This window comes from Canis lupus, chromosome 20 (genome assembly GCF_011100685.1).
Source record: "Canis lupus familiaris isolate Mischka breed German Shepherd chromosome 20, alternate assembly UU_Cfam_GSD_1.0, whole genome shotgun sequence".
In the NCBI taxonomy this organism is placed as follows: domain Eukaryota; kingdom Metazoa; phylum Chordata; class Mammalia; order Carnivora; family Canidae; genus Canis; species Canis lupus.
Window position 1 is genome coordinate 808919 of NC_049241.1, and position 26659 is coordinate 835577.

At 40.1% G+C, this 26659-nt stretch overlaps 1 protein-coding gene across 1 annotated transcript in view; it reads right to left on the reverse strand.

Moving 5' to 3' along the window:
* Positions 1-1009: 1009 nt before the first annotated feature.
* The window catches only part of TXNRD3 (thioredoxin reductase 3), a 61561-nt gene continuing 35911 nt past the window's right edge, over positions 1010-26659 (reverse strand). Inside the window, exons 10-16 of the mRNA NM_001122778.1 lie at positions 26407-26499; positions 21012-21088; positions 20264-20420; positions 15411-15518; positions 4608-4703; positions 2331-2465; positions 1010-1744 (exon numbers count right to left, since the gene is read on the reverse strand). Coding sequence (NP_001116250.1) covers positions 1676-1744; positions 2331-2465; positions 4608-4703; positions 15411-15518; positions 20264-20420; positions 21012-21088; positions 26407-26499 — 735 coding nt within the window. The 3' untranslated portion in view covers positions 1010-1675. The remainder of the gene's footprint in view (positions 1745-2330; positions 2466-4607; positions 4704-15410; positions 15519-20263; positions 20421-21011; positions 21089-26406; positions 26500-26659) is intronic.

A 26659-nucleotide genomic window follows, 5' to 3' on the forward strand; every position in this document is an offset into this window, starting at 1 on the left:
TCTTTCTTTCCCCAATAAAAAGGCAACTTACTAACTGAATCAATCCTCTGTCAGGTCCTTAGGTCCCTAACCCCACCCCAGCCCTGCTCCACTCCCTGCCTTCAAAGAGGGGAGCAAAAGCCTCATCTATAGATATTCCCCAACTGCTTAACATTTTAAAATTTTTCATTTGAGACATATGCCTAGAAATTCTGACACAGAACTACCCAACCCTACTGTGGGACCCAGGAAATTTAACAAAAATCCCCTACCTCTGGACAAGCAGAGCAGGACTGATTCCATTTTGTGCTACACCCGCCACCTCCCGTATGACCCCCACATGACCTGCTTATTGCTTAAGGCGCTGCCCCACCCTAGTCAAGCCCCTGGGGACACCCTAATCGGAAATCGGCTCATAACAATGTAACCCCGCCTTGTGCCTGCCAAAACTGTGTGCCAATTCCGACCAAAGTGATAGGCCAGTTCAAATGGTCACTATAGGGTGAATCGTGATTCAACTGGCCACCTGCGTGTGGACCGATATGACTGTGCAACTTTCTGCGTATGTTACAATCCCACTGGCCCCCATAAAGCTGCTACGCCTCTTAGCCTTGGGGTCCAAGTCCCTGCTCCACTGTGTCGGGTATACTTGGACACAAGCTCGAGCTTGTAAATAAACCCTCGTGTGTTTGCATCGGTGTCGGCTCCTTGGTGGTTTCTCAGATTCGCAATCTTGGGCACAACACCTACAACAGTAGGTTAGTGGCTAACGTCCTGTTCCAGAGAGCACTAGGCTGCCTTCCTTGCACTGGGCAGCTCTATGGTATGCTCCTTAAGAAAACAGATCTTCCAAAAGGCCCTTGGGTGGGCCCCCATTTCAAGGGCCTGATGGATGCTGACAGGTGTGCAGATTCAAACGGACTCTCCTATCACCTGGTCACTTACTGAACTTGACTGATATGGACTGAATCATTTTCAACAATTTTAAGTTAGTTAGATTTCACATAATTCAGTATTGAAAACTTTTTAATATTGCTCTGAAGATCAACGCGGAGAAGGAATTCAAGCATGTATCTGACATGAGATACTAAAAGAGAGAGAGAGGCCCTGGGGGCTGTTGCCACTGCGAATCAGGGGAGGGAGGGGCCCGAGGCGGGCCTGCTGACTAGCTGGGCCCTGCGGGCCGCTTTCCCACCTGTGCGCCGGGCTTCGCGGCCAGCTCCCAAAGGCACTGCCGGGACACACCTCGGGGACACACCAAGCCCAGGCCCCCACTCCGGAGGGCCCCACTGTGTGGCCAGTTTTCATCACTAAGCAGCCACTTTTGGAGAAACAATGAAGAAAGAGGATAAAAACACTAGCAACCAGAATAGTTAACTTGGCTGACTGCGTGCCCGCAAGGTCCTTCAGGGGCAGCTGGCCTGGCATGGAGGACATCGGCCTTAGCTCACCTCACAGCGGTTCCGAGCTAAGGCGTCAAGGAGGCAGCCTGCCTGCCTCTCCAGCCAGCCGAGCCCGCGGGGCACATGCCCACTGCTGTCCTGTCTCCTCGTCTTCCTCATCTCTGTGCTGGGACAAAAGTCCAGCACTGGTCCCCATGCAGGAGAGCAGGTGCAGGAGCACCGACTCACTTTACCCGGGGGCCCTCTTGTCCCTGAGAGCAGGAAATGACAAGGAAACCCAGACAGCAGCAGTGCTAGCCTCAGCAGCCCTTCTGAGTGATGTCTAGTCCCGACGACTTTGTGATCTCCAGAGTCGTAAACACCTGTTCAAAAGGAAGAAAACCACACAAATTTAGATTTAGCCATCAATATTTAAGCCTTTAAGAAAACACATTCTGAATATTACACCTAGGTTAACCTTTAAAATATACGAACCAGTTACTCATACAAAATCTTCCTGACGATGTGCTTTAGGATAGCTTTTTTTTTTTTTTTAAATTATTTATCTATTCATGAGAGACACGGAGAGAGGCAGAGACACAGGCAGAGGGAGAAGCAGGCTCCCTGCGGGGAGCCCGATGTGGGACTCATCTCAGGACCCCAGGATCATGCCCTAAGCTGAAGGCAGACGCTCAATTGCTAGGCTACCCAGGCAGCCTTAAGATCGTTTTTCAAAGAACACCAACTAAAGGAGACAGAACATAAAGACTCCTAACTCTGGGAAACGAACTAGGGGTGGTGGAAGGGGAGGAGGGCGGGGGTGGGGATTAATGGGTGACGGGCACTGGGGGGCACTTGACGGGATGAGCACTGGGTGTTATTCTGTATGTTGGCAAATTGAACACCAATAAAAAATGAATTTATTAAAAAAAACAACTGACATCAATAAAAACAAAGCTATCTCCGTACCTCACCACAGGTGGGATGAATTCCAATGGTATCATCAAGTAGCTGCTTTGTGAGCCCACATTTCATTGCGGCAGCAAACCCCTGGGTAACCTCACCGGCATTGGGTCCGAGAACATGGAATCCTATCACCCGATACTTGAATATGCAAACATAAGAAAGAGAAGCCCCGTGGGTTAATGATCTGAACAGGAATCTATTTATTGCAAGTTCACAGTTAACATTTACAGCAGCTACTACAGAAAAAGAACTCTAATGCTGAACAGAGCAGAGAACATTATCACAAAGCCAAACCACTGTAAGAATCTGTTAAATGAGCCAGTAAATGCATATCCAGAGTTAATTTGCACTCAAATTTACTAGAACAAGCAATTTACCCACCGCATGAAGGAGTTCATTAGTATGATGTAAATTTCCAAATTATGCTGAGATCTTGCTAAACAACAACATAACAAATCTGAATTAAAGTCCAAGGCTGGAATAAGTCTAAGGCATCAGGGTCGGGAACTGCCGCGGCTCCTGGCCCAGGAAGCAAGCTGCCTGGGCTCCTAAGGTAAGTAGGCAGCGATCAGGTGTAGCCAGAGGGGGCTTTTACTGGGGAGCGACCAGGCGCAGGGGAGGAGCTGACCCACCAAGACAGGGGTGGGGGTTGGGGAGCCTAGATCCAGAGTGTATTTCCAGAGTAACACTGCATTTTAGGCTGTCCAGGTTTTTTTCATCAGGCTCTAGTCTTCAATCTGATGTTCAACAGTGAAAGTGCTCAACAGATGGAAGGCAGGAGGGCAGATGGGAGACCTGTGCCACCTGATTCTGGAGGGAAAACAAAGCATGCCCAACCTCGGGCACATCTACAGGTGGGCACTCACGGAGGGCTCTGGGAGCAGCGTGTCTCAGAGGGCTGGCCGTCACAGGAGGCGACAGGAGCCCCGGGTGAAGAGCAGGAGTTCCGGGCCCCGAGGAAGGCCCCTGAACCGGAATCTCTGAGATGGGTACTGTGGAGCAAAGTGGGGAAGGGGGGCGGCCCAGGGAAACAAAGGACCTCTGATGAAAATATGCACTTCTAAGCAGGTGTGCAAGGGCCGTGGAGGGTGAGTTCGGGGAGTGGTAAGGGACAGAGGCAGGTGTCCCAAGAGGAGTGGGCAGTCCTTGAAATTACGCCTCAGGCCCAAGGGTCCACACCCCTGTTGAGAGGATAGAAACATCCTGGCTCTACCAATCAGCCTAATGCTGCTCACAGCAGGGGGCAGCAGTGCAGGGAGACCATCTCCATGGGCTCCCTGTGGAAGAGCCACCTGCAGCTGGCACAACGGTAAGCTTGGATGGCTTCCGTTGTTCGCAGTCAGAATGAGCACCATGCAGCCAGGGCCACCGGCAGAGAGCACAGCTGGGAACGTGACACAGCCCTGCAGCGTTTCCGGGGTGTCTGACCAATATCCCCTCCACTGCCTGGCATAGCTGTGCAAGAACCAAGAACTATGTTCTAGGGCTCTGGGTGCCTTCACCGCTCAGGCAATGAGGCATGTGCTAACTGGCCATGAGCCTGTGACACCTGTTTGCTGTTACACTTAAAATTCGGTGGATTCAGAAAGATGACCACCACTCTGTAAACTTTATACAAGTATCAGTTATGGCTGTTCATACTTACCTAATTTTACAGTTCATCTCCCAGGTTACGAATTCTTAAAAAGGGATGAACCAGGCCCTACTGCTTTCTACACTGTGTTCTTTCCAAAACAAGTCATAAATAAGCTATGCTTTCAACTACGATAATGAAGGTGCCTGTTATCAATTTCATGCTCACCTTAATAACGGGGAAGGCAGAGAGCCTCTGCCCACCAGCTCTCCACCCCACTGATTCTTCTTTAACGAAAGCCTTCATTAGGAACCAGTTAATTAACTACTTTCACTTCATGCAAGCATCTCGTTCTAAAGGCTCTTTAACACACATTCGGTCAATTTTCAAAATGCACACACACCCTACGTTTTACTAGTTGATGACCCAAACTTTCACAGATCATCTGGTTCTACACTGCCAGGTCAGAGAGCTTGAGAGGAGACAACTTTCAATGATTTTTTTTTTTTTTTTGAGAAGATATTAGTGAGCCTCAATTACAATCTGTTACTTGTTCAACTTCCACAAACACATGGACTGGGTAACAATTTGAAGGACGTCTGTTTTGCCCTGAAAGCCGTCTTTAAAGAGATGATTCAAACCCAAATACTGGATTAAAAGCAACAGTTTAAAATGACAGCTTTTTAAGTTCTAATCTTATTACATACGTTGTCCAATTTATTGCAAATTATCTTTGCGTAACAAGTATTGTTGTCTCTGCCGGCCACTGTCCATTCAAGAGGCCAGAACAAAGTATGATACACCTGCAAGACAAAGGAGAAATAGGCCAAGATTAATGTCTGTGAAAAACACTCCCTGAGGGCAGCCCAGGTGGCTCAGCGGTTTAGCATCGCCTTCAGCCCAGGACGTGATCCTGGAGACCCGGGATTGAGTCCCACATCAGGCTCCCTACATGAAGCTTGCTTCTCCCTCGCGCCTGTGTCTCTGCCTCTCTCTCTCATGAATAAATAAATAAAATCTTTAAAAAAAAAAAAAAAGAAAGAAAGAAAACCACTCCCTGATACACTCTTTAATTATATAAAGATGATAATCTCTAGAGCAGTTGTCACAACTTTAAAGTTTCATGATCTCGACTTTATGGGTCTACTGGAAGCATCTGGGCCACCGCTCCCAAAATACCACCTGCACAAGTGTGTCGACCTTTTTTATTGTTCTGCTGTTAGTCCAAGAAATCTCCTTATTAATTCAATTTTCAAACATTTCTAGAGTACTACTCTCCAGGGCAATGCAGTAGGCCCTATGTCACTGGAGAAGGTGCACAAAGACCTAGATTTGGCTTCAATGAATTTACAACCTGCCTACAAGGTTTGTAGTCACACCAAATCTAAGAGAAGCAGAAGAAATAAAATAGTCCCGGCCATTCAAGGAAATTAAGAACACTACCTCTGCTACTTGAGAGCCCTCACTCCAGCTCTCTGAGTGCATCCTCTAAGGTGCCTCGATTTGGCCTGGTCAGCGAGGAATGAACATGGACAAAGTGCAACACATGCTCCACTCGTGGGGGTTACATTTCCTAAGCCTGTTCCTCCTAATTGCTCCACACAGAAGGCAAGGGATTAATGTCTGCTGCCAGGATAAGAAATGAATTCCAAACTAAAATCCACAGTGGAAGGATTTAAATACTGATTCTTTGTTCTTTAATAGGATTATGTATTTTATATTTTGAATTATGTCTTTGTTTTTATAAAAATACAAGGTTATAAGAATTATGCAGTGCAGAAAGTTACAAAGAAAGTAAAAACAAAACAAAACAAAAAACTACCATCCAGAAATAAACATTTTACATGTTAGGGAAGCATCAATTGTTGGTGCATAGGTAATAAAAATGAAATTTTATTTATTTATTTAGATGTTATTTATTTATTTGACAGAGAGAGCGCATGCACAAGAGCACAAGCAGGGGCAGAGGGAGAAGCAGACTCCTGCTGAGCAAGGAGCCTGATGTGGGGCTCGATCTCAGGACCCTGAGATCATGACCTGAGCAAAAGGCAGGCCTTAACTGACGGAGCCACCCAGGAATTTTTATTTAAAAGATAACAGAGAACACGATTATTTGTAATTAAAATCATTAGATTTAACTTGTATTTAATGGAAGAGAAAAGTCTTTCACATATTTTAATACAAACTTTTCAATCTCTGTGGCTGTTAGGAATAGAAGATAAAGGTTTCTTTACCTCAAGATAGTATTTCCTAAAAGACAAGTTAAGAAAAGAAATGGTGAAAATTCAGGTTTCAAACAAGATTTTCTAAACCGCAAGCCTGTTTCTGACTTGCTCTATGCCACCCAGCTATACAGAATATGAAGTACTCTTAGAACTCAATAAAAAAGACAACTCAATCTTTAAAACGGCAAAGGAGCTAAGTAGGTATTTGTCCCAAAAAAGGTGTACAACTAGCCTGTAAAGCCAGGAAAAGACACCCAATATCATTAGTCACCAGGGAAATGTAAATGGAAACCAAAAAGAGATGTAGCAGTTTCCCAGAGCTGCTCCAACACATTGCCACAAACCTAGTGGCTTAAAGCAAACGTTTATAATCTTGCAGTTCTGAAGGCCAGAAATCTGAAATCAAGGTGTCTGCAGAGCCAGGCTCCTTCCAAAGGTTCTAAAAGGAGAATTCCTTGCCCTTTAGTTTCCGGTATCTCTGGGTGTTCCTTGGCTTGGGGTGAAAACTTCAATCTCTGCTTTTGTTTTCACATGGCCTTATCTTCTGTTATAAGGACACTTGTCCTCGGGTATAGGACACTTGTCCTCGGGTATAGGACCAGAAAATCCAGGACAATCTCATCTCAAGATTCTTAATTCTACCTGCAAAGAAAGACCCTTTTTCCAAATAAGGTCACATTCACTGGTTCCAGGGGCTAGGCTGTGGACATATCTTTTTGGGAGTCACCATTCAACCCACTATAGATAGCTATAATCAAAAAAGACAGACAATAACAAGTGTCGGTGAAAATGTGGAGACACCGGAACCCTCACACATTGTTGCCAAGAAGGTAAAATGTCTTCTGCCTTGAAGAACAGCCTGCCTGTTCCTCAAAAAGTTCAACAGAGAATCTCCCTGTGACTCAGTAATCCTACTCTTAGGTATAGACTCAAGAAAATGGATAGCATTCTGTCCACACAAGAACTTGTACAGGGATGCATATGGCAGCTTTACTCTCGACAGCTCAGAAGTGGTAGTAGTCCACATGTCTGTCAACTGGTGAATGGAATAAAATGTGGTATTATCTATATAAGGGATTATTAATCAGCAAAAAAAGAAATGAATATTGTGGCACATGCCTCAACAAGGATGAATCTTGGAAACTAGCTTATGTGAGGAGAAAGAAGCCGGTCACAAAGGACCACGTACTAAATGATGCCACTTACAGGAAATGCCCACAACAAGCAGATCTAGAGAGGGGATAGAGGAAAACAAGGAGCAACTGCTAACAGGTGCCAGGTTTCTTTCTGGGATGATGAAAATGTTCTCAAAGTGATTGTGGTACTGGTCATACAACTCTGAGAAGATACTAAAATCCACTAAACTGCACACTGTAAGTGGTTATGGTTTATGTCTTATGCCGCAGTAAAGCTATTTTTTAATGAAACTATTCAGATCTGAGTCACATAGTAAACTATGGTTATTTTACTCTCATGAACTTTTAATTTTCTATGGAAATGAAGACTCTCTTGTTTTGCCATAGACTTAATTTTTCCTGCACCCACCCTGATTTATCCCAAAGTCTTTCCAATTACTTAGGTCTTGCTTTCTTTTTTTCCCCCCTTTATTTCTTTTAACAATGTTTCAAGGTTTAACCATCTTGGTTACATTTATTAAATTTATTCTTAAGTATTCCTCATGCTGTTGTGATTGTTTTTAAATTTCCTTTTTGGAGCGCTCATTGCAAGTACATAGAAATACAACTGATTTTTGTGTGTTTTCATGCCCTGCAACTTTGCTAAATTCATTTAGTTCTATTATGGGCTGAATTATGTCACACTCTCAAAATAAATTTGTACTTTGAAATCCTAACTCCTAATATTCCAGAATGTAACCATATTTGGATAGGGTCATTAAAGAGGTAATTAAAATGAAGTCATTAGGGTGTCCCTAACCCAACATGACTGTGTCCTTACAAGAAAAGAAAATTAGGACACAGACGCTCAGAGGGAAGGTGATGTGAACATATAGGGAAAAGACAGCCATCTACAAACCAAGGAGGGGGCTGAGATACCCTTTGGTCATGGCCCACAGAAAGAGCCACCTCTACTGACACCCCTGGTCTCAGATTTCTAGCTTCTAGAACTGAGAAAATAAAAGCCTGTCTTTCACATATATAGACACTTTTCCCAAGAAGACATCCAGATGGCTAACAGACATGTGAAAAGATGCTCAACATCACTCAGCATCAGGGAAATACAAATCAAAACCACAATGGATACCACCTCAAGACAGTTGAGAATGGTGAAAATTAACAAGACAGGAAACAACAGATGTTGGCGAGGATGTGGAGAAAGGGGAACCCTCTTGCACTGTTGGTGGGAATGTGAACTGGTGCAGCCACTCTGGAAAACTGTGTGGAGGTTCCTCAAAGAGTTAACAATAGAGCTGCCCTATGACCCAGCAATTGCACTGCTGGGGATTTATCCAAAGGATTAAAAAAATGCTGATTTAAAGTGGCACATGCACCCAAATATTTATAGCAGCAATGTCCAGAGTAGCCAAACTATGGAAAAAGCCATAGTTGATGGAAAAATGGAAAAAATGTCCATCAACCGACAAATGAATAAAGATGTGGTAAATACATTTAATGGACTATTACTCAGTGATCAGAAAGAATGAAACCTTACCATTTGCAATGACATGGATGGAACTAGAGAGTATTATGCTACAGAGAATAAGTCAGAGAAAGACAAATATCATATGATTTTACTTGTATGTGGAATTTAAGAAACAAAACAGACAAACATGGGGAAGGGAAGGAAAAATAAAGTAAGATGAAAACAGAGGAGGCAAACCATAGAAGACTTAAATATAGAGAACACCCTGAAGGTTGTTGGAGCAGGGATGGGCTAAGTGGGTAATGGGCACTAAGGAGGGCACTTGTTGGGTGAGCACTGGGTTTACATGCAACTGATGAATCATTAAATTCTACTCCTGAAAGCAATACTATACTATATGTTAACTAACATGAATTTAAATCTTTAAAAACATCTTTCATTTATGGCCTTATTCACGTTAAGAAGGTTCCCTTTTAATTCCTAGTTTATTATTTTTTTTTTATCACGAGTGCTAAATTTTGTCAAATGCTTTTTTTGCATGGAGATGATCATGTGTTTTTTTTCCCCTTCATTCTATTATATGATATACTACATTGACTGATTTTCATATGTTGAACCATTCTTGCATTCTGGGAATAAATACCATTTAGTTATTATATATAATCCTTTTTGGTTCCTTTTCACAATTTCTCTTTAATGATATTTTGTTCAGATACGGTTTTCCTGATTTCCTTTAGTTATTTGTCCACAATTTCCTTTAGCTCACTGAATACATTTTACATTGATTTAATAGTTGATTTAATGTCTTTGTCTAATAATTCCGAAGTCTGCGCTTCTTCTGGAATGATTTCTGTCAAATTCTTTTTTTCCTGCAAATAGGTCATTCTTTCCTTTTCCTTTGTATGTTGCTATGAGTTGGACTGTGTCTTCCCAAAATTCATATGTTGAAGTCCTAACCCACAGTATCTTAATATGTGACCTTATTTAGAAATAAGATCATTGTATATGCAATTAGTTAATATAAGGTCATTCTAGAGTAGGGTGGTTCTCATAACCCACTATGAATGTTGTCTTACAAAGAGAGAAAATTTTGGATACTCTGATACACTAACAGAGAATCCCACATGAGGATAAAGTAAAGTCTCCAAGCCATGGAATGACAAAGATTGCTAGCGAAACACCAAAAACTAGGAGAGAGGAATGGGACAGATTCTTCTTCACAGAAACCAAATGGAAACAACCCTGTCAACACCTTGATGTTGGACTTTTAGCCCCTAGAACTGTGAGACAGCAGAATGCTGTGGTCTAAGCCCCCAATTTGTGGCACTTTATTACGGTAGACCTAGTGAACCAATATATATGCTCTGTTGTTGTTTGTCTTGAGTATTATAATATGGTAACCCTGGAAATGACATATTTCCACCTCAGAGATTGCTGTTTTTTTGTTTGTTGAGAGCTGGAGTCATCTGACTTTTCCAAGCTGTTTCTGCATACTGTGTATTCACTGTTGCGGTTTCTGTCCATTGTCTCTGAGGTCACCCAGGGACCTGACAACGATGTCCTTAAATGTCTGACTTCCAAAATGGGGGAGAAGAGAATATTCTCTCTTGAAGTCTCACCGCAGCAGGGAAGCCACTTCAGCTTATGGAGGCTGGTGCCAATTTCTCAGCAATCAGAAGCAGGGACCGGCAGTCAAAACACTGCCCCAATTTCTGGAGGACAAAGTCCTTGCTGCCCAGTCTGGCACCAGCAAGCTGCACCAGGAACAGAGACCACCAACCTGCCAACTGCTCACCACGGTGCTAGGTCCGTGGGACATTGGGCATTACTGAAACATGGAAATCCACCATAGTCTTCCAGCCTCGTCCTCTAGCTCTCCTCTGGGCGCTGAAAATACTCAACTAGATTCCAGAGTTCTAGAAGAACTGCTTCAAACACTTCCTGCCAGCTCAGTTTGTTGTCTTAGTGAAGGGATAGATTCCTGGAGCTTCCTACTTCACCATTTTCCATAATATCACGCCTGTTCATCCATCTTTATTGTTGGGTAGTATTCCCATTCATGTATACATAGAAATGAAACTAAGTCTTCATTTCTCTGGGATAAATGCTCATCCAATGGGTTTTTAATTTCTGATACCATATTTTGCATTTCCAACAGGTATCTGTTGTTTCTCTAAATGTTACTTCTGAAGGTACGTCCTATTTTCTGTTCACGAGTGTAAATACATTCTTTCTTGCACATGTACACAGTCTGTTTCTTTTGAGTCCTTTGATTGTCTGTTCATATTAAATGTTGGGGATTTATTTGTTTATTTGTTTATTTATTTATTTATTTTTAAATGGGAATTTAAAAGATGTTTAATTTGGGGAGGGTCATGAAACTATTCTTAATCTTGATTCTAATGATGGTTTTCACAAGTGTTTCAACTCATAAAACTACACACACACAATCTTCATCTTGTTATATGTAAATTATGCCTCAATGTTGTTTTTCCAAAGTTTGAAAGTTCATTTTCATAGCTTATTGAATTTGAATTTCACTGTCCCATTATCTAATCTTGAAGTTTATTTGGGGACCCTTTATCAGTATCTTTAGGTGTTTTGGAGCTTGTCAGAGTCCCCTGAGAAATCAGACTCTAACCAACCTCTGGCCAGAGAAGGGTAAAGGGCCGGTTGCCAGAGTTCTGGGAACTCAGTGGAAGAAGGGTAAAGATTCAGTATATATTTGCTTAACTTGAGTATTGTGCTGAATCCCGCCTTCACTTGATAACACTGCTCCCTAGTCAGGAGGTCTTTGGTTTCAACCATCTCCATAAAATAACCTTCTAAATATTTGCCAGTGTATGGAGAGTGTCAAGAGGTGACACTCTCACTGTTTCTTAAAGGATCTTTGGTCTGCTTGTCAGCTGGCCTCCTACCTCACCTCCAGACGTACACGGTGTTACCAATTTTTGAGCCTTTGTGGACTCTGATGTAAAGCCAAATTGGTTTCTTGACTTTTCCCTTACCAGCTTATAATCTTTTTTTAATCCGTTGGGTTACTTATCACTCATCTATTTGGGTTTTTTTCCCCAAAATGTCATCACTATTTTGTCTCCTTTACTATCCCTCTATCCTTCAGAGATTATTTTTAAAGGCAGATCTCTTTCCCTCAGAAGTTTATTGACTTCATTCTATTGTCTTTGGCACTGAATGTCATTATGAAAAAGCCTGGGGCCAGGCTGGTTCATTGCCCTTATGAATAACTAGCTTAACTAGAACGTGTCTGTGTCACTGGTTTCTTTTAGAAAATGGTAAGTTATTCTTCAATATTAGGTGTTTTCTTCTACTATATCTCAGAATACCACTTCTGTACTACTTGTTAGGTTTTTTACTGCAGAGTATGAGTTATATTTATATTGGACCATCCTTGCCTACCCTTCCTCCTTCCCCTCCTTCTCCTCCTTCCTCTTCTCCTTCTTTTCCTCTTCCTCCTCCTTTTTCTTCCTCTTCTTCTCTTCTTCTTTTTCATCCCCTTCCTTTTCTTTTTTTTCTTCTTCCTCTTTTTCTTCTTCATCCCCTTTCTCCTCTTCCTTTTCTTCTTCTTCCTCTTCCTCCTCCTTCTTCTTCCTCTTTTTTTTAGAGAAAGTGAGAAGGGGAGGGGCAGAGGAAGAGGGAGAGAGAGAGAAAATCTTAAGCTCCATGCTGAGCTTGATCTCATGACTCTAAGATGATGACCTGAGCAAAAATTAGGAGTCGAACATTTAACTGACTGGGCCCCACCCCAGAGCCCCTATCATCTTTCTCTCAACTTTTCTTATATAACTAACTTTCTTCTCAGTCATCTTCTTCTTTTGATTCCAATGTATTTGGTAGTTTAGGGTAGTTCAGTGGTTTGATTCTCAAATGTGACCTTAACATTCTGTGCAGGTGTTACTCTCCTGCTCCCCGCTTCCATGGAACAGGTATTCACCAGGAAGAGAGCCTGGGATTGTTTACTCAGGAGAAATCCTGGTGTCTCTTTCTCATCTCTATCTCTTCTCCTAAGGGCAGTATCAGGCATGGAATCACTGCACCAGGGAAGAACACACGGTTTCTTTTTATCTGTCTCCTTTGGGTGACATTTCTCCAAGTGTTGGCAGGGCTGTTTAGCCTGGCCTTTTCCATATCATAGTAACAAGCAAAGGAAACTACAAGTCCACAGACTGTGCCACAGGAAAGAACATGGGGAGTTTTTAGAACAAACATTAGACCAGTGTGACTGGACTACTATAAGCAGGACATACAGCAGCATGAATGGCTTGATTACACGATGCCTCTTCTCACAAACAGTGAGGAGTTCAGATCGTACTGAGCCCTGGGAAATCACTGAAAAGCTTTATGCTGGGAAGTGGCATAACTGGTGTGTATTTTTAAAAGTTCCTCTGGCTGATGTGTGATGACCAGATGGGAGTGGGCTAAGAGCAAATGCAAGGGAGACGAGGAGGAAGGCTACAGGCAAGAGATGATGGTGGACATGGGACGAGGAGGGCAGGGATGGAAATAAGTAGGTACACACATAACATACTCGGGGGGTAAAAGTGATAGCACTTCCTGGTAAGCTGACTATTGATGTTGACCAACAAGGAGGGATTAAGGATAGCTTTCAGTTGCACCAGCATGGAGAGAGGGTCTTACTGGGTACCCAAAATCTCATTAGATTCACAAAGGAATTCATATTAAAACAAGTTAAAACCTTGGTGCTAGATACTCAACAATTTTGTATTAAGTCAGGCCAGCAATGAGCAGCAAATCAGCACAGCCCTACATTTCAGCCCCTTCAGGAACTACCTTTTTATTATACTGTGCTGTGGCATTATGCTGCAGGACTGCACTTCAGGATCTAATAAGAAACAATTCTATAAAACCCATCATCATATTCACTAAGGGGATATTTTAAGGCCATTTTTCACCATATCTCCATGCCCCTTTTGTAGAAACTTGGGAAATCTCTCTCAGTTCTCCCTCTTCTAGTCAGGTAGTAGGACACATGGAGGAAGATTTTTAGGTTAATTCTAAAGCAAATCTATGTGACTTTACGGCACGAATTCTGTGAACCGGCAAATTCGCCTTTCTTCTAACACCAATCATAATTTTTCCTACCCACATTTTCTTCCCACCTTGATTTCTTCACTTTGAAAAAATTTTATATATGTATTTTTGAGAGGCTTCCTCAAATCTCTTTATAATAGGAATTTTTAAAAATAACAATAAATCAAATTTCTGCTCCTGTTAAACACAATAAATATATCATTATAACAATATAGAAGAAAAGGTTAGTTGATCTGCAGTGAGGCTTAGGAAGAAGACCCTAAAGTAATCCCACAAACCTAGGGGACTTTTTTCCTATAAAGATATTCCTATGTCTGGGGTATAGTTTTCTACAGGCTTCCTCTCATGTGCCCTGCCTTTCTATCTTAATTTCTCATTAATTTCAAAAGATTTAGAACTAAGTGTTAAATCCATAACTGTTACCATCGATTTTCCAAGACTCAAGTAAAAGTTCATCACTGCAGGAGAAAAAAAAAATGGCTCATTATTACAAAGAATTAATTGTAAACCCTGATCAAGTCATGTCCTCTAAAACATACATTTCTCATCGAAAACAATAATCTAAAATAACATCATAAAGTTTTAATTATGCATTTTCCCACTACTGGAATGTAAATAAGAGCTTCAGTTAGTCATCAGGCCATTTAACTAGTACTATGATTTCAAGAAAATGCCAGTAATTGACGTGATATCAAGGGAGAGGAATACAATCCTCTTGTGCTGAAAACATCAAGTACTAATAACCCTCCAACTCTTTTTATTTCTCTCTATCCCTCCTATGTTGGAAGGGTGTGCAGAAAAAGCCACTCAAACTAACCATCAAATTATAATGTAAGACAATACTTATAATGTAATACAAGAAGAGATGGGACAGGGGTAAAGGAGAGGTGGAAATAAATGTGTGCAAAGGAAATCTTTTTTGGGAATCTGACAGCCCACAGCCCGCAACAGGGTGACAACCTTGGGAACTGCCCACCCTCCCCACCCTGAGCCCCTTAACAATGCAGGCTCCCCAGGACCATGTTGATGTGACAGGAGCTCTGGCCATGCTGAATGGAAGTGGGTGGATGGCTGATCCAGCTCGGACCAATCAGATATCCTCTTCCATAATTTAGAATTGAGACTGAGAGGTAGCAAGTCCTCCTAAGACCAGAATTATTAGATAAACTCGTTTGTAGAAAAAAGGGCCTATTTTGGTTGCTATGTGCATTCCAGAGGCAAAGTCTGTGTGCAGAAACAGAAGAATGAGCTGCACGCATACATGAACTGAGATGATCTTGCAGTTCCTAGTTCTCATCCTTTCCTAAAGCCTTGATACACTCCTGAATTCCAGAGAGTCTTATAAGCACCTTCGTATATAAGCTTACTCAACTAGACATTTACCACTTGTAACTCAAAAGTCCTAGTGCATACATCATTTGTTCCCCTTTCCCCAACTGTATTATTATTATTAGCTAAAGAGATAGGGCTTAAATCACTTAATTTCTAATTTTCCTAAAATAGGAATAGGATTTCCTACAATCTAACCATTACAGTAACTTACAAAACAAAAAGTTTCTGCAAAGCCAGTTGATGAGAAATTCTGAAAAAGTAAGCAGCAAAACACAATCTTACTTCGAGATTCTCTTTTTTATACATTTCAATAGCTTTCTCTTCAGATAATCCACAGCAGCCATATTCCAAAGGAGTAAACACTGTAGTTGGAACATTTACATAATCACACTGAAAGATAAACAAATTACATCTGCTTATTTTGTGACACTTTTCACAGCAAAACTCTACATTTAAGTATATTTATAAAAAGAAAATAAATAAGTCTGGTTCAGTGTGACTGATTCTTCCATTTTACTGCTTTAGGGAAATTTGTAGTTACACTCAAAGTATGGGGTGAGCCCAATTCCAGGGCAGAGACCACACCCTGGGCAGTGTGGACCAGCAGGACCAGCTCTCCCAGAGCCCCAGCCTGACTTCCATTCTTTTTTTTTTTTTTTTAAGATTTTATTTATTTATTCATGAGAGACACACACACACACAGAGGCAGAGACACAGGCAAAGGGAGAAACAGGCTCCTGTGTGGGGAGCCCAACGTGGGACTCAATCCTAGGTGCCCAGGATCACACTCCAGGCCGAAGGTGGCGCTAAACTGCTGAGCCACCCGGGCTGCCCCTGACTTCCATTCTAAAACTGAGCAGCAGAGGCAGAGATGGTGCCCCTTTTTGCCTCAACAGACACTCTGTAAAATGTTTTCTTTCCATCTCCATGATTCCAGACCCTGCTCCCCTGGAGTACTTCTACTAGGTGACCAAGAACTATGCCATTTCATTGGAAGCCGAGACCACTCTTGGCCATTCACATAACTGTGTGCCACAGAGATGCGCAAAGAAGCAGTTTAACAGCGCTGGACCGGGTGACTGCCCTGGACCACCAAGGGGAGATGACATGTGTAGTAGGGGGCTAACAGAGGGGCCAGGATCTCCTAAGTCCTGGGGTTCTGACAGAACTCCCACAAAGCCTGTATCAGGCTAAGGCAGAGCATGAGTGGACACGCCGGGAGGCTGAGGCCCTGACCCTATTTGTGGCTTCCGGCAGCTCTATGCACCTGCCCGTGGGAAAGTGTGAGCACAGGCACCCTTGGCTGGAAGGGAGGGTCTTTGTGATGGCCTGGAGAACTGGAGCACACGGGGGCAAGCATCACTAAAACGGCAGCAGGCAGGAGCAGAGAAAGGGTGGAGGGGGCACCCAGAGAGGAGGGTCACCAGGCCTGCCCATCCACAGCCCCAGAAGGGCTGCCACTGCCCACATGTCCCCCAACCCTGCCACCAGGGTGTAGGTGATTACGTCAAGGGTGACCTCTAACCCACAGACAGCTAATGCACAAGCTGGCCAGACATCTATGCAGAAAAAGGTGAACTACATCAATCAAATTCTCCCATTTATAGGAAAATGAGCTAGAAGCAGAGGAAAAATCCCCCAGTGGTAGTGGAACCAGAAGAAATGCACCTGTGGAGCTGTGGTCACGTCAGACTAACCGAAGAGCCCCCTGCAAACCGCTTTGTGTACCAGGGCCCAGGTCAGCCGTACCCGACACAGTTCTAGCTCTAAAAGAAGGATGGCCCAGCCCTAACTCGGCTCTTGTTTGAAGTCACTACGTGTTTCAACTCCCTAAATTGTAGGATCCTTGTAAGAAACCCTCTCAGTCTGCCTAGTGGGAGTTTCCATTTGTTGTTACCCCAAACAAAAACAAAGTCAGGCACCACCAGGTATCCCTACATCAATGATGTTGATTATGTACAACATACATCAGCCTAGAATCTCGAACTTAGATGCTCTAATACCACGTCACATTTGCTAACCTGCAAATCGTAGGGAAGCCAAGCATTTTTCTTTTTTCCAACATGGCTAGAAAAAAAAAATCATATAACCATAGGGATCACCTTAGTATTTTCTGACTTCTGTTAGGCCCACAAATACTCATCAATCCTTTTACAGTTGACCCTTGAACAATGTGGGGGTTGGGGTGCTGACCCCCCATGCAGTCAAACATCCATATACAACTTTTGACCTGCCAAAAAAACCTTAATGGCCCACCACTGACTGGAAACAGTTGATTTAACACATATTTTTAAGTTATACATATTGTATATTATATTTTCACAATAAAATAGAGAAAAGAAAATGTTACTAAGAAAATCATAAAGAAGAGAGAATACATTTATAACACTGTATCGTGTTTATTGAATCCACATGTAACTGGACCCACACAGTTCAAACCCAAGATGTTCAAGGGTCAGCTGTACTGACCAGCAGCTGACCCTCTGACCCATGGCTTTTTTTTTTTTTTTTGACCCATGGCTTATTACAGAGGAAGCCTCATTCTCAACAGATGCCTCTGTCTTCCGTTCCCTATCAATTAAGAATAATCAATAGGAAATTCCTCAATGTTCCTTCCTTTCACCTAAAACATTTTCTCTACATTTTAAGCCATGTCCCCACCTGAAGTTGACTTCATCTAGCCCTCCCCATAGCCTTCCTTCTAGTTCTATACCTTTAAGATCTTTCTTTCTTCATACCCTAAACACACTGCTGCATCTTCAGATCTCTCTGCCCCACTGCCACCTCAATTCACTTCTTAAAGCATTAGGCAACTACTCTGCCTCCATGCACCCTGATGTGCTAATTGCATTGCCCTACTGTATGTTCAGCACCCTGGGCCCACCCTTTGATGCCGCCCGCCTCCAGCAATGCCTCCATATATGTTCAAGGTCTTCCTTCATGACCTTACAAAGCACCTAGGGTAATAAAATAAGCAGAATGCAGCATCCTTTATGAAGACTATGTACTTAAAACACGTCACCTGAACCTAATCATGCAAAACAATCAGAGAAACCCAGAATAGGAGACATTCTACAAGGAAAGTAGCCTGGACTCACCAAAAATCAAAGTCACACAAAAATAAAACAAGCAGGTAAATTAAGGCAGGGGACCCATTTCAGATTAAAAGAGACTTAAGGGGAGCCCCGGTGGCTCAGCAGTTTAGCACTGCCTTCGGCCCAGGGTGTGGTCCTGGAGACCCGGGATCCAGTCCCAGGTCAGGCTCCCTGCTGGAATGGAGCCTGCTTCTCCCTCTGCCTGTGTCTCTGCCTCTCTCTTTCTCTCTCTGTATGTCTCTAATGAATAAATAAATCTTTAAAAGAAAGAGAGAGAGAGAGACTTAAGAGTCAGAAGAGCTAAATGTACCACGTAGATCAAACCCGTGCATGTGCACACACTTAAAAGAAATCTGAGGAAATTGAACAGTATCACATTTTTATTGAATTTCTCAGATAGAACAATGAAACTGTGGTTGTGGAAGAAGATCCTCGTTCTCAGGAGATGCCTGCTGAATATATAGGGGCAAATGTCATTGATGCCTGCCACTTACCTCAAAAAGCTCTGGGAAAAGAAGTACATGCATGGTACACATAAATATTCAGAAAAGGAGAGAGAGCCAAATGGCAAAACATTAATAACTGGGGAATATGGTTGAAAGGGTAACATGGGTGATTATTATTATTTTTCCTGTGGTTTGACATCTTTCTAAATAGAAAGATGGAAGAAATAAAGGTCTTCAATAGTTCCCACTGCCTGGAGAAGGCTATTCTAATTCTTTACTGTGGCATAAGAGATTTTTGATGGGCTGGCACCAAGTGAATTTTATAGTCTCATTCCCAGTTGAATCCTTTATCCCCAAGTATTATGCTTGCACACACCCCAAATGCTCTAAGTATTGTAGAAGGAACAATTCTTTGTAGACAAAACATTTGGCATTCCTCACCCCTACACAGGCCCTTCATCTGGCAAAACTTCCACATGTCCACAGTGCTCTCATGGAGTACAGCATGGTGTCCCCAGTTGGGAACTCTAACAGACTGCTCACAGTCCTGGAGCGAACCAAGCCCCACTGAGCTCTGTGCTTGTGTCTGCATTATAGACTTACCAGAAAAGCCCAGTGCTCAGTTTTGATTACTCATCCTACAAAGCCAGTCTCACATCTTTGAAGACAATGAAAGGTGCAGGAGATGGCATCACCTTCACACCTGGCAGAGGTGAAACTGAGGCACAGAGACTTAAAACAACCTGACCAGGTTCACACACCACAGGCAGGGCCAGGAATCGTCCATCCCGGATGCCTTTTTTTTTTTAAATTAATTTATTTTTTATTGGAGTTCCATTTGCCAACATATAGCATAACACACAGTGCTCATCCCATCAAGTGCCCTCCTCAGTGCCCGTCACCCAGTCACCCCATCCCCCTGCCCACCTCCCTTTCCACCACCCCTAGTTCGTTTCCCAGAGTTAGGAGTCTCTCATGTTCTGTCTCCCTCCCTGATATTTCCCACTCATTTTTTCTCCTTTCCCCTTTATTCCCTTTCACTATTTTTTATATTCCCCAAATGAATGAGACCATATAATGTTTGCCCTTCTCTGACTGACTTATTTCACTCGGCATAATACCCTCCAGTTCCATCCACATCGAAGCAAATGGTGGGTATTTGTCGTTTCTAATGGCTGAGGAATATTCCATTGTATACATAGACCACATCTTCTTTATCCATTCATCTTTCGATGGACACCGAGGCTCCTTCCACAGTTTGGCTATTGTGGACATTGCTGCTATAAACATCGCCATCCCAGATGCCTTACCAGACCAACTGGTTACAACTAACTGTCCCTTGTCCTAACTTACTCATGATCCTCTACTCAGCTGGGAAGCCCCTTGGCACTAGAACCACACCAATCCTTTGTATATCACCTACCATGATATCTTGCATACAGCAGACACTCAGTATTTGTTGAAAATCATTAGTAAATACTAATTTATCTGTGATGAACCCTTTACTTACAAAACAAGTACACAAGTGTTGGTTGTACTGATCTTTTTAATCACAATTTTGATCTAGATGTCATCTCAAAAGTAGGAAACTCACCTTTTCTAAACGGCCCGCAAAAAGTCTTCGAGCCAGCAGCTTGCCTGCCTGTATGGCAACAGGTGTGAGCTCAAGTTTACCCTCCAGAATATCCCCAACAGCATAAACATAAGGCACATTGGTCTGTTCCACATCATTTACTGGTATTTTGCCACTCCTATTAGATTTTGGAAAGGAAACAAATCCATTATGATTCATTCTGTACTTCTGGATGACTAACACTAACTTTTCCAAGAGAAAATGACTAAACACATAGAGCAAAGAGCTCCCTCTAAGAAGTGAGGCACCACATCAATAATGTCTATAAGACCAATGGCTGAAATCATAAAGGTTCTGTAGCTAAAAAAAAACACCTTTCTGGTTAGTGAAACCACACTCATTTTTTAGATGCAAAGAATAGCTCCAGATTTCCCCCAGTGTCCAACTTAGAGCTTTGAAATTTTTCTCCTTGCCTGACCAACAACATAAAAATTCACTCTAAATAAGACAGTGGGTGAAGACATTTCCACAATTTATTTTTTAAAATCACTGTTTAATGTATCAGTTTTTTAAGGTACATATCAAAGAGTTACTGATTCATTAATGAAAAAAACTGATTACTGCAGAGCTGGCATAGTACTTATTGTGAAATAAACTTAAAGCATTAAAACTGTGCATTTTAGTAATTAAATAAAAATTTCCAAGAGGTGATCTATAGAAATATTTTTGCTTTGTGCAGCAACAGTGCAATGATCCCATGTGTACTTACTTCTCATTGATTTTGACACCAATCTTCTCCAAACCTATTTTCCTTGTACAGGAGTCACGACCAATTGCCAACAAAACCTATATTTAGAATGAGATCAAAAACACAAATTTTCAACATCAGGAATGAAAGAGGGAACATCACTATAAATCCTTCAGACATTAAAAGGATAATAACAGAATACTATGAACACCCTATGCCAATAAATTTCACAACTTAGAGGAAACACTCCTTAAAAGACAGTTTAGCAAAGTCACATTTGTGCAAACCTGAATAATTCCATGTTATGTGCTAAATTACGTCCCCCTACCAAACTCACATGGTAAAGTCCTACTCCCCCAGTACCTTAGAATATAATGTATTTGGTGATAGGACCATTAAAGAAGTAATTAAGGTAACATGAGGACATTAGGGTAGGGGACCTAATCTGACTGGTCTCCTTATAAAAAGAGGCAGTTGGGACACAGATGACACAGACAGGGACAACCACATGAGGACACAGGGAGAAGGCATCATCTACAAGCCAAGGAAAGAGGCCTCAGAAGCAATCAAATCTGCTAGCACCTTGATCTGGCCTCTAGTCTCTAGAACTGTAAGAAACTAAATTTCTGTTGCCTAAGTTAGTCTGTGGTGTTTCCTTATGGGAACCCTAGCAGAGGAACACACCCCATCCTTATTGGAGAAACTGAATCCACAATTTGTAAACTGCCCATAAATTAACTCCAAACCAAATCACTTCACTGGTAAAGTCTATCAAAAATTAAGAAAGAAATACTACTAATGGGCTACAAACTCTTTGTAAAAAGAAAAAAAGAGGGAGGGAACACTTCCCAAGTCCTTTTTATGAGGCCAGCATAAACAACTGACACAAAAATCAAAAAGGATATTGAAATAAAATTATGACCCAATATTCCTCATGAACATAGATACAGAATCCTTAACAAAATGTTAGCAAATGAAATATAGTAATATATAAAAAAGGATAATTTATCATGACCAAGTGGGGTTTGTCCCCAAAATAAAAATGTGGTTCAACATGCAAAAAAAATCAATGTAATTAATCATACTAATCAAATAATGGAGAAAACAATTTAATAATTAACCAATAAATATGGGGAAAAAATTTGACAAAATTTAACACCATTTGAGGATTTTAATTTAGTTTTCAGCAGATTAAAAACAAAATAAAACATCCCTAACCTGTTAAAAGGCATTGGTTAAAAAAAAAGAAAAAAAAAAAAACCAACTCTACAGCTTATATCCTGTACAGCAATGATGAAAGACAGAATGCTTCACCTCTCAGGTGGGAGCAAGATAAGGATGCCCACTCTCAAGCAATTTCTATTCAGCATTTTACTGGAGGACTTAGCCAGTGTAACAAGGCAAGAAAAAGCTATAAAAGGCAGGCAGATTGAAAAAAACAAAACTGGCTTTATATGCCAATGTTAATCCCAAGAATCTATAATAAGGTCAGTGTACATAAATCATTTGTATTTCTATATATGACCAAGTAAACCCTGAACATTTAAAAATTTAAAATACCACTTTATAAATAACTTAAAAACATGAAATATTTAGACAAATTTAGCAAAATACATGAAAGAACTCTAGAGCAAAATGATAAAATATTGCAGAGATAAAGAATACATAAATGAAAAGATCTATGAAGTTAACACACACAAAAATTCAATATTGTTAAGATGGTCAGTTCTTCCAAACTGGTTTATATAATCAATATAATTCCAATCAAAATCTCAGTAGGACTTTTTCTGGTAGAAATTGAGAAGTTGTTTTTATTTTATTTTATTTTATTTATTTTTATTTATACATAAGTATTTGATTTACTTAATGGTATTGTAATTTTTCTTACAAATTTCGAATTCCAATTTTTCATTGCTAGAACACAATAATTTTTGTAATATTGCCTTGTACTTTGTGACATTTCCACTCACTTATTAGTTTAGGAGCATTTATTTAGTTTTTGGCATTTTTTTGATGCAAAAAAATATGTCTCCTGTGAACAGAGGCAGTTCTATTTCTTCCTTTCTAGTACCCATACATTTAAAAAAATTCTTGTCTTATTGTACAAACTAAGACTTCAAGTAGCATGCATTACAGATGAGACAAGCTATCTTTAAGTTATCTGGAAATGTAAAAGACCTTAAACCTGGAGGACTTACTCCATGGGTCTAAATTTACTATAAAGCTTCAATAATGAAAACAAAGTGGTGAAAGGAGACATCAATGGGTTTAAGAGTGCAGAAACAGACCCACAGTTAAATGGTCAAATGACTTCAATAGAGGCAGGAAAGCAACTCGGTGGAGAAAGGGAAGTGTTTTCAACAAATGGTACTGACCTGTATGGAAGAAAAAGAACCCATACTCCTACCTCATATATAAACAAAAATTAATTCAAGATGTATTACAGTCCTGAACTATAAAGTAGCTTCAAGACAAAATTATAAATAGATTCAAGAAGAAAATATAGGAAAATAGTTACATGACCTTTGGATGAAAGGATTCCTTAGGGCACGTACAAAGCATTAACCATAAAGCAAAAAATTGATAAACTAGACTTCATAAAAATTTTAAAACTACTGCTCATCAAAAGATGCCATAAAAAATGAATAAGCAAGTCATAGATAGGAAGAAAATATTCAGAATAGTTCTACCTAAAAACTGGTATTGAGATAGATACAAAACCCCTTTAACTTAAGAATAAAATTCAAATAACCCAACAAAACATGGACCAAAGATTTGAACAGATAAATGGAAAATATAATAAATGGCCAGTAAAAACATGAAAAGTTGCTCAACATCATTAGTCATCCGGAAGACTCAGATTAGAACCATAATAAGATACCACTACACATGCACTAGAATGGCTAACCTGAAAAAGCTGGATAAGCCTAAATGTTGAGGACATGGGCCAACCAAAACTCCCATGCACAGCTCGTGGAAATATAAAATGATTCATTCATTTAGAAGCTGGCAGTTTCTCAAAAAATTAATCATAGAAACTATCTTATGACCATTTAATTTCATTCCTAGGTATTTATCCATGAGAAATTAAAATACATGTCCACAAGGGCTTATGCAAGAAATCTTCACAGCAGTTTTAGTCACAATAGCCTAAACTACAAACAGCCTAGGTGTCCATCCACAGGAAAATGAACAAACTATGGTATATTCATACAATTTTATATTCATATAATTCATATGAGAAGAAGAACTAACTACAGATACACACAACAACACGGATGAATATGAGGAGTATATATCATATAGTTCCATTCCTGTGACATCTAGAATAGGCAAAACTAGTCTATAGTGACAGAATCAGAATAGGATTGCTTGGGGTCAGGGAGTGGGAAGGGGTACAGGAGAGCTTTCTGAACTCACAGAAATATTCTGTTATCTTCAAATAAGTATGGATTACACAAATATGTGCATTTGTCAAAACCAACTGAACTGTACATCTAAGATATGTGCATTTCACTACATATAAATTACACCTTATTATAAAAGTAAACAATCTACAAATTTAGATACCGTGAATAACTTTATACCAGTATATTCAATAACTTAGATGAAATGAACAATTAGTTCCTAGAAAAATATAACTAAAGTAACTCAAAGAAATAGAAAGCCTTAAAAACCCTATGACTGTTAAAGAAATTCAATCAATGGTTAAATACATGTATCTGTGGAAAATTTTAGGCCCAGATAGTTACATCAGTGAATTCTATCAAATAGACAAAGAAAATGTTCTAACATTACAAAAATGTTTCCAGAGAATAAAGAATTAATATACTCCAAACTTCTTTCATAAGCTAGAACAACCTTGATACCCAATCTGAAAAGTTGAATATATGAAAGGAAAATTATGAGCCAATATGATTCATGAATATTAATGCAAAACTTCTAAAGAACCAAATCCAACAATATATAAAAAGAACCATTACCAAGTTGGGTTTATACCAGGAACACAGAATTGATTGAACATTAGAAAATCAATGTAATTCAACACATTCATAAACAGATTAAGGAACACATTCATTAACAGATTAAGGGAAAAAAATTTTGATCAACAACTACAAGAGAAACACCATTACAATCAAATATCCACTCATGATTTTTAAAAAATGAAAAAGAAATAACCAAACAACCCTTGGCAAACAAGAAAAAGAAATTCTTCAACTTAATTAAGAATATCTAACAAAACCCTGCAAAAAAAATCACTGATGTTTAATGATGAAACACTGAAAACTTTCAATACTGAGAACAAGACCAGAATGTCTGCCACTGCCATTTCATGGAGGTCCCAGCTAGTGTACTTACACACACACACAAAAAAGGAATAAAAAGTAAAAAAGCAGAAAGGAGGAAACAGATTTCTGTTATTCACAAATAGTATGAAGGCATACAAAGAAAATTCAAAATAATCTAAGAAATTCTCAAGTAAGAGCTTAGCAACATTATGGAATATTAAATCAAAACACACAAATTGGTAGCATTTCTATACACCAGCAACAAATTGTTAAAGATAATGACATTTTCCCAAAAAAACATCATTTATGACTACCTAAAAATACATTAAATACCTAGGAGTAAATCTAATAAAAGATGTTCTTGATTTACATATAAAGAAATTTATTAACTTTGTTAGGAATTATTAAGAACAACCTAAATTAAGGGGCATAATCCATAGTCACGGATTGGGAGACTGAATATTGCAATAAAAAGTTGCCAATTGATTAATATATCTAATGCAAGCATAATAAAAATATCAACTGGGGTTGATTTGTTTTGTTTTCTTATTTTTTGGCTTTGTTGATCCTCCCCATATTATTCCTTTTTTTAACTAAAAACAATCATGCATCTAACAGTATATAAAACATAAATGCATCTTTATAGTTTATAAAAGAAATGCTGACATCTAAATATCATCAGCTTAAAATAGAACTGTTGCCACCCGATAGAGTTCATGGACTATTCACATTGTTTGCAGATTTTATACTGTTTTTGAAAATAAGATTTTTAATGTTTTTGATTATAAGGTATATTCCATTTTTATTGAAAATATTCTAATGCCCAATGTAGAAGATATCTAATGCCCTGGAAGTAAGTACTGAAAACAGTCGGGTATATCTGGTATATTCCAGATTTTGTTCTACGTATAATTAATTGCCCATACACACATATTTCCTTACAATATTTTTCATATACACTAAAAACTACTAAATGTCAATGGCTCAACTACCTACCATATTTATCAGAGTTTTAAAAAGAATCAAAAGAAAAAAAAGTTAGGCCTGGTAGAATTTTCCCATAAACTTCATTTGTGCTAGTTTATGAGTGTGTTCAACTGCTTACTGCTTATAAAATAAAAACTTACTGTATTATATATTTCTTCAATAGTTTCTGGTCCTTCAGTGGATTTAGCCACTACTTTCAGCTTTCCAGGTGAACCTTTCTCCAACTGCTGAACCTAGTAGGGATAAAAAACATAATGATGATATCTATAGGTGACAGGAAATAAATGGGTCAGAGGGTGCACACATGTGTGTGTATAGGTTTTTTGGCTAAGTAAAGATAGAGAAAAAAGGACTGTAACAAGATATAATTTGGAGGTAGAAATAAATTAATGG